Source organism: Orycteropus afer, unplaced genomic scaffold (assembly GCF_000298275.1).
Source record: "Orycteropus afer afer isolate SDZICR_OR568_19922 unplaced genomic scaffold, OryAfe1.0 scaffold00152, whole genome shotgun sequence".
Taxonomy (NCBI): domain Eukaryota; kingdom Metazoa; phylum Chordata; class Mammalia; order Tubulidentata; family Orycteropodidae; genus Orycteropus; species Orycteropus afer.
In genome coordinates, this window is record NW_006921739.1 from 8,014,182 (window position 1) to 8,023,837 (window position 9,656).

At 38.0% G+C, this 9,656-nt stretch overlaps 1 protein-coding gene across 1 annotated transcript in view; it reads right to left on the minus strand.

The window, feature by feature from the left end:
• Positions 1-9,656, minus strand: part of GTF2B (general transcription factor IIB) — a 63,025-nt gene that overhangs the window by 3,472 nt on the left and 49,897 nt on the right. Inside the window, exons 3-5 of the mRNA XM_007946185.2 lie at positions 5,531-5,664; positions 2,885-3,031; positions 2,451-2,580 (exon numbers count right to left, since the gene is read on the minus strand). Coding sequence (XP_007944376.1) covers positions 2,451-2,580; positions 2,885-3,031; positions 5,531-5,664 — 411 coding nt within the window. The remainder of the gene's footprint in view (positions 1-2,450; positions 2,581-2,884; positions 3,032-5,530; positions 5,665-9,656) is intronic.

Genomic DNA, 9,656 nt, shown 5'->3' on the forward strand with positions numbered 1-9,656 from the left:
TCATGGGAGAAAGAAAGGCTGTTTATGCACAGGGAGACAGCTCAGGGGGCAGGAGTGCATGGAGGGATGGACACAGGGAAGAGGTAACTATCGTGAGGAAGTGGGAGGGGAGCTGTTGCATTGGGGTAAATTGTAGTCAATCTCATGAGACAAAGTGTATGTGAACTGCTGTATGGAAAGTGAATTTGCTCTGTAAACTTTCACCCAAATCACAGTTAAAAAAAAAAATTTAATCATGCCTTAAAGGTGAAGGAATAATCCTCTCATTGATACTTCTCAGAGTTAATTTAAAATTTCCCAGTTAAATATTTATCACACTTTAAAAAAGTTAAAAAAAAAAAAAAGTTGCACTTAGGTCTTAATCTTTCAAAATATTAACATCTATTAAGTTTCATGCAAATAAGTTTCTTCAATTACTGAAAACTTCTTTGATATATAAATATCTACTGTAATCATCAAGGAGATGAAAGAAAATACTCAGGCTAACGAATTCTACTCAAGGTACCTAATGCCATGTATACATGCAATCCCTGCTATTATAGGCTATATCTTAATGAGCTCAAGTAGCTGACTATTATTTTAAAAATTCAACAGCCAAAGCTTTCTAGAGTAAATTCAACAAAAGACTATTTAACTGTAATAAGAACAACAAAAGAATGATAAAGACCACTACCTCTTCACTTAAACCTACGAAAATATATAAAAGTAAATGTTCATTAGTTGAAGACTAATTATAATCTTAAGCTAAACTGACTTGAGGCAGTGACAGTGCATCACTGCCGCACTCACTGTATGAACAGGTTGGTGCGTACTGATGGGTAACTGGAAAGTGGAGGAAAAATGAGTCCTGTCAAAGTTGCAAACAGAGAAGTGCAAACAAGAGAAAAATGAGAGAAATTTTCACTAATTTTTTTTTAATACTTGACTCCTTCACGTGTAGAAACCTGTACTAGGAGTGGAAATTATTTTCCTACATCAAGTATACAGACTCACTACATAGAGAGGTACATGGGAAGTACAGACAACAAAGATGAACCCTTTTGCACATATAGTACGGCATTGTCAGTGAAGGCAAACATGGGTATACGGGTGGATAGATGGGTGGACAGGCTGAAATATTAGGTATATCTATGAAGTGGGGAGGGTACCCAAAAACATGTATAGGGTTGTCAGACAGTGGTCCTATAACTGTATGTATCTGATCTAAATTCCCTGGTGTATAATGGAGCTAACAAGGGGCAAGGTTGTAGTCACTGCTTGGTCACAGCCAGCTACCCAGAGGGACCGAGTAGTTGAACCTGTTGGCTTGGGACCATAGTCACGGGGGACATCAAGCTCAACTGGTATAACATACTACACAAAACACTGTTCCACCTCCTACTGTGGCAAGTAGCGACTGGGATCTTAAAAGCTTGCAAGCTGCCATCTAGATGCAATAATGGGTTTCTCCTCATTCAGAACAAAGAAGAATGAAGAAAACCAAAAATTCATGGAAACAATTAGTCCTAGCGACTGGTACACTATCCGATCTGTAGCCTATACAACTATGAGACCTGAAGAACTAGATGGTGCCCGGCTACCACTGTCATCCACTTGGAAGGGGATCTATGTAGGAGATCCTGGATAGAAAGGGAGAACAATGTGGAACAAAACTCAAAATCATTTGGGAAAAAAAAAAGGCGGGGGGGACGACCAGGTTTGTTGGTCTGATAGAGCCTGGTGGAACCACTGAGACTATGGCCCCTAGCTGCCCTTCAGGTCTGGAATTGAACCCACGTCTGTGGCTTCCAGCCAAACAATAGACAGGCATACGAGCTGAACATTCACCTTAGGCAGATACCCTCCTTGGAGAGAACAAGCATGGGAGAGAGAAGGGCTGCTTCTGCACCGGGAGACACCTCAGGAGGCAGAAGTGCATGGAGAGATGGACATAGGGAAGAGATAACTATCGGGAGGAAGTAGGAGGGGAGATGTTGCATTGTGCTAAGTTGTGGTCAATGTCATGAGACAAAGTGTATGTGAACTGCTGTATGGAAAGTGTATTTGCTCTGTAAATTTTCACCCAAATGACAAAAAAAAAAAAAAAAAAAAAAAAAAAAATACAGACTCACTGCAAGACCTTTCTGAGTTACAATACCAGGCCTTGGAAGCCTGGAAAATACAGTCAGTGAAAAGATCTTACTAGCAAAAAAACAAAGTGGGCTTACAAGGACTGAAATATTTACGTAAGAAAACAGCCTGGAAAGATCATTGTTAATAACAGTGCAGTAGGACTTTGTTGTCAAGGAACAAAATAAGCAGGTATTAGCAAATAATGCTCAGGTCAACTGCAGTATGAACAACAAAGGTATGATTTAGCTTCTTAGCATCAAAGCTGTCTAAGACGTTGGTCTATTACTTTAACATGATGTAGGTAATGCCATTTTTACCTACACAAACTAAAAACTTACCTTTAAAAGTCCTAGGAACGCCTTCTTGTCTACAGGCGATATACAGACAAGCAGAAGCTATGGCATCGTTAGCTCTTCCTTTCAGGCTCTTCTGTTCATACACTTGCTTGAATAAATTATTTGTTCGATCCTTCAAAACAGAGTAACTAATTAACTTTCAAAAAACCAAACTCACTGCTGTTGAGTCAACTGCAACTCATAGTGACCCCTCAATGGGTTTCCAAGGCAGTATCTCTACAGAAGTAGATTGCCCAGTCTTCCTTTCAAGGAGTGCCTGGTGAGTCTGAACCACCAGCCTTCTGGTTAGCAGTCAACTGCCTTACACACTACACCACCAGAGCTCATTTAATTAGTTGCAATATCAAAATTTCACATGTTTATTATGCTAAATAAGTCACGCTAGAATGGTTGAAAGGAGGTAGACAAGAACTTACAACTATATTTCGAGGGAGGTTGATCCTGTCTGCCATGGTGGTGATTTCTTTGAATGCATTCATCATTGCCCGATCAGAGCTACTCATTGTTCTCCGATTTTGGTACTTAGAATTTCCAAATTCATCAAAACTTGCAGCTCCTGTGCCCTATAAAACAAACTTTTATAACTCTATGCAAATTTTTTTTGAAAACCTGAAAACATAACTTGCGAGATCTGACTCCATAGAAAAATATTAAACTGCCCCAAAAATCTACTGTGTGCATTCCCCACCCCAAACAGAAAAAGAACCAGGCTAAGATGGTTTTAAAGAAATTTTCTACCAAGTACTTAAAGAACACACAGTTCTTACCAATTATTCAAGAATACAGAAAACGGACAACTTAACAAAATGTGTATGAAGTGAAGATGATGATACTAAAATCTCACAAAATAGAATGAAAAAAGAAATAGTCTAATTTCCTTTATGAATATAATACAAAACATTAAATATTAGAAAACATAATCCAACACTGTACTAAATAATAAACAAGACCGTTCCATAAATGCAAGAATATCTATTATTAGAAAATCTAGTAATAGAAGCTATCATATTAATAGATCTAAGGGGACAGATCATATGATCATCTGTAAAGGTGCTCAAATGGCAAGTGAACAAAATTCAAAACCCAGTTTTGATAAAACACCACAGATAGTGTTTTCTTCACATTAGAAATTTTCTCTCCCAGCCCTAAAGCGAGCACCACCACGATTAAGGAGACCTAGGGCCGACTCGACGGCAAACAACAACAACAACAACAACAACATTACCACAAAGTTGGAAGCAGGAGAGAGACATCTCCTACCATGATTGTTATGCACTGAAAAACTGCTCTACATAATAAGAGAATTCATTACAGTGGCAAAGTCTTCTAGTGCTTTTCTTGGGTATTCTGGATATATAAAGATATTATTTGCAAGTAGTGTCAATTTGTCACTTCCTTCCCAATTTTATACTTCTAGATTTTTTCCTTTCCTGATTGTATTGGCTACTTTTTCCAGTATCATGTTACATAATGGTAAAAAAATTAATAAACAGAAATCAAAAGCCTTCATATATATAAGCAACCAGACAGAACAAAATAAAATACTCCAATGACAATAGCAACAAAAAAGATACAATATCTAGGACTAAGCTTAAGAAATATGCAAAACCTCCATGAAGAAAATTTTGAAACAACTGAAGGATATATAAGACCTAAGGAAATGGAACGACATACCATGTTTTTGGATAGGAAAATTTATCAAGAAGAAGTCAATTTTCCCTAAATCAATTTTCACAGAAGTTTAACCAAAATCCCAATGAAAATAAGTGTTTTGTTTTTTTAAACTAAACAAAGTGATTTTAAAATTTATAGAAAATACCAGAGAAGAAAGTGCTAAGAAATTTATAAAATAGTGTTACTGGTATGTGAATAACTAGACCACAATAAGCATACAATACAAAGTCCAGAAATATTTCCAAATACATAGAATTAGTATATAAATGTAGCATCTTAATCCCCGCCCCCATTCTTGCCCTATAGCCATAAAACATTTTCAAAGAATACAGGAGAAGCTAGTAACAGTGGTTACCTGTTGTTGGCAGGGGAAAGGGGTTACAGTGGGAATTGAGAGTTTGGGGGTGAAGGGTGAGAATATTTACTGTATTCTTTTTACACTTTTGTATTTGAGTCATGTATTTTCTATTGAAAAAAATTAAACGTTAAAAAAAAAAAGTCACAGTATCAACTACTAGTTGGGATCTAACGTTTTAAGATGTCCTTAGCACATTTTTTCCCTAGCCTATAAGGCCAAAGCAAATGTAGAAATAACCTGCTAAAAGATATATGTGGATATAACACTGTAACTTCTTAACCTAGCCTGTACCATACTTCTCTATCTTGACATGCAATTATAGAGCACGAAAAAATTAATGAGCTGCCTTTTCATGATACGTTCTTAAAAACAGACTATGCAGTAAGTAGTACAGACTAAGTCGTAAAATAGCATATACTTCCTTGATCAGCCCTTCAGAATACTGCCACTGCTACTTTTGATTCAGATAAATAACTAAAGTTCCAGTTTGCCAGGAAGATTACCTTACCGAATAATGGCAGCTATCAGTTACTGAGAACATACTACATATGCTATGTATTGTGCTACAAACATTTTACACACATGCCCATGTAATCTTCAATATCTCTATGAAATAGTAGTATTCTCATTTTACAGATGAGGAATATAAAGCTTAAGAAAGTCATAAATTCACTTATATTAGCTATATGAGCTTCCATTGGTCTTAGGTAGTATGGAATGAAAAGAGAAGACATTCCTGACATTCAAGGAATACATCAATATTAACTCATAAAAATTGTACTACATTCAACTCAATTTTTGTGAAAAATGTGCTGTGCCCTTACAGGACCTGAGATATCTGTTGGTCTTTCCTCTAAAATGGAAGAAACGCACATGTCAACCATCACTCAAAATTATGTAATCGGCAAGTGTTATTCATAGGTCAAGATCAACTACTAGAGCAGTAGTTGATACTTTTGCAAAGTTCATAAACTCCCTGAGGACCTCAGACCTTCTGTACTTGGTATTTCTTGGCAAATGGACATATTACCTTGCCAATCATGGTAGACAAATCTCCATCACTCAGTAGAGGATTCTGAGAATCTCCAACTCGAGATGGATCTTTGGTTGCTTTGTCATTGCTGAAAGTTCTCCACTCAGATCCCACGTCAATAACTCGATCACCTAAGAATATAAGGACAGATCCAAATCATCTTGTTAAGGTAAGATTCATTTATTAACACTCTAAAGCCTAAGTTAACCCCCTGGTTCCAGGAAATCTCAAGGCGCACATCTAGGCCCCAACTTAAGTATCATGCTCAGTCATTTGTCCTAAAGTATTGCTTTAAGTTCTCAGCAGTTCAATAGTAGCAGTTTTAAAACATTACACTATGATTAACCAAATTCTAACTCTTGGAAGGAAAAGAAATTAGTCAAGATAAAGACAAATAGCAAAGTAAACCTATGCAGAAGTGCAAAGATGAAGCAATATAATGATTCAGAATCAAATTTTGTACCAAATTTACAAAAAGCATGAGAAAACCCCCCAGAAAATACTGTCCAGAATGGTTAATACAGAAAATTTATACACACACACACACACACACAAAATATTGTTGCTGTTGTTAGGTACCATCAAGTTGTCTCTGACTCATAGCGACCCAATGCACAGCAGAACGAAACACGGCCCGGTCCTGGGACAGCTCCAAGATTCTTGCTATACTTGAGCCCATCGAAGCTGCCACCAACGTGTCAATCCATTTTGTTGAGGGCCTTCCCCTATTTTGTCAACCCTCCACTTTACCAAGCATGACATCCTTCTCCAGGGAATGGTCCTGACATCATAACCAAAGTATGTGAGATGAAGTCTGGCCATTCTCGCCTCGAAGGAGCATTCTGCCTGCACTTCCTCCAGGACAAATCAGTTAGTTCTTTTACCAGCCATGGTACTTTCAGCATTCTTCACCAACACCACAGCTCAAAAGCATCAACTCTTCTTCGGTCTTCCTTATTCATTGTCCAGCTCTCACATGCATACAAGGTGACTGAAAATATCATGGCTTGTATCAGGTGCACCTTAGTCTTCAAGGAGACATCTTTGCTCTTCAGCACTTGAAAGAGGTCCTTTGCAGCCGATTTGCCCTGTGCTATACGTCGCCTGATGTCCTGACTGCTGCTTCCATTGACATCAATTGTAGAAGTAAGCAATGTGAAGTCTTTGACAATTTCAATCTTTTCTCCATTTATCGTAATGCTGCTTATAGGTGCAGTTGTAAAAATTTTTGTTTTCTTTATATTGAGATGTAATCCATACTGCAGACTGTATTCTTCAATCTTCATCATTAAGTACTCGAGTCATCCTCACTTACAGCAAGCAATATTGTGTCTTCAGCATATCGCAGGTTGTTAATGATTCTTCCTCCAATCCTGATGCCATGTTCTTCTTCATATAGTCCAGCTTCTCAGATTACTTGCTCAGCATACAGATTGAATAAGTATGGTGAAAGGATACGATTCTGACGCACTCTCTTCTTGATTTTAAACCATGCAGTCATCCCTTTTTCTGTTTGAACAACAGCCTCCTGGTCTATGTACAGGTTCCTCATGAGTACAATCAAGTGTTCTGGAATTCCCATTTTTCTCAATGTTATCTACAATTTGTTATGATCCACAAAATCAAATGCTTTTCCAGAGTTAATAAAACACAAGTAAATATCTTTCTTGTATTCTTTACTGTGAGCCAAGATCCATCTGACATGAGCAATGATGTCCTTCATTCCACGTCCTCTTCTGAACCCAGCCTGCACCTCTGGAAGTTCTCTGTTAATATACTCTGCGATCGTTTTTGAATTATCTTCAGTAAGATATTATATGCATGCATTATTAATGATATTGTTTTTTATATCCACATTTTTTTAATATATATGTTTTTTATATCCACATTCTGTGGGATTACCTTTCTTTGGAATGGGTACAAATATGGATCTCTTCCAGTCAGTTGGCCAGTAGCTGTCTTCCAAATCTCTCGGCATAACCAAATGAGCGCCTCCAGTGGGGCATCCGTTTGTTGAAACATCTCAATGGACAGTCTGTCAATTCCTGAAGCATTGTTCCCTGCCAATTCCCTAGAACTCTTCCCTGAATAGCATTGGTTCTTGAACATATGCCACCTCCTGAAATGGACGAAGATCGACCATTTCTTTTTGTACAGTGACTCTGTGTATTCCTTCCATCTTCTTTTGATGCTTCTGCATCATTCAATATTTTGCCCATAGAATCTTTCAATATTGCAACTCAAAGCTTAATTTTTTTCCTCAGTTCTTTCAGCTTGAGAAATGCCGAACATGTTCTTCCCTTTTGGTTTTCTAACTCCAGCTCTTTGCACATTTCATTATAGTAATTGGCACTGTCTGCTCCAGCTGCTCTTTGAAATCATCTGTTCAGCTCTTTTATCTTGTCATTTCTTCCATTTGCTTAAGCTACTCTTCGCTCAAGGGCAAGTTTCAGAGTCTCTTCTGATACCCATTTTGTCTTTTCTTTCTCTCTCATATTTTTAATGACCTCTTGCTTTCTTCATGGATGATGTTCTTGATGTCATCCATGACTCTGGTGTACAATGCATCAAATCTGTTCTTTAGATAGTCTCTAAATTCAAGAGGGATATATTCAAGATCATATTTTGATTCTCATGGGCTTGTTTTAATTGTCTTCAAGTTGAACTTGCATATGAGCAGTTGATGGTGTGCTCCACAATCAGCTCCTGGCCTTGTTTTGGCTGAATATATTGAGCTGTTCCATCACCTCTTGCCACAGATGTAGTCAATCTGATTCCTGTGTACTCTGGTGAAGTCCATGTGTATAGCCACCATTTGTGTTGTTGAAAAATGTATAATGAATAAGCTGTTGGTCTTGCAAAATTCTATCATGCGATTGCCAGCGTTATTTCTGTCAACAAGGCCAAATTTTCCAACTACTGGTGATTCTTCTTTGTTCCACTTTTACATTCCAATCACCAGTGATAAGCAACACATCTTGATTGCATGTTCAGTCAATTTCAGACTGCAGAAGTTGATAAAAAATCTTCAGTTTCCCCATCTTTTGCTTGTGGTGGTTGGTACATAAATTTGAGTAATAACCATATTAACTGGTCTTCCTTGTAGGCATATGGATATTATCCTATCACTAACAGTATTATCACTGTACCTCAGGACAGATCTTGAAACATCTTTTGTGATGATGAATGCCATGCAATTTCTCTTCAATTTATCATTCCCGGCATAGTAGATCATATGATTGTCTGATTCAAAGTGACCAAAACTGGCCCATTTCAGCCCACTAATGCCTTGGATATCAATCTTTATGCATTTCATTTCATTTCATTTCTGACAACTTCTAATTTTCCTAGATTCCTACCTCGTACATTCCATGTTCCAATTATTAATGGATGTTTGCAGCTGTTTCTCCTCAATTTGAGTCATACCATGTCAGCACATGGAGTCCTGAAAGACTTCATCCATATCAATGAGTGACTTCCAACCCAAGGGGCTAGTCTTCCTGCACTGTGTCAGACAATGTTTCCAAGCTATTCATAAATTTGCCCAGTAATGTATCAGACAGTATTTCTCTGCTATTCATAAGGTTTTCCCTGGCCAATTTTTGAGAAGTGGATGGCCTCCTCCTTCTTTCTAGTCTGTCTTAGTCTATAAGCTGCATTGAAACGTGTGCACCATGTACAACTCTGCTGGTGTCTGAAAAACTAGTGGCACAGCCTCAAGCCTCACGGCAATGTACAAGCCTCACAGGATGAGAAATTGACAGACAAGTTTGTCTCCCTTAGAGGGGCTCTGCAACCAACTCACTTAGTGAGAGAGCCTTGGGATTATTTTGAGTGTTTCTCAGAGAACCTGGTTCTGGAGCTCCTCAGAGCAACAAATGACTATTACTCTCTGAAGCATAACGGGCCCTCTCTCTGATGTTGTCCCATGCCAGATACCAGTATCCATGAGGAGAGTGAAAATATAGATGGGGAAATGTGTGGTTGTGTTGCTTTGATTTTGTGCTCTCCGATGCAGAGTTGAGTATCTTTACATCTTGGTTCATGGGTCCTTATCACCATTCGTCCCTGCAAGGTTTCTCCCCTGCTTTATTGGCTTTTAGCTCCAACTTCCATTTCCATA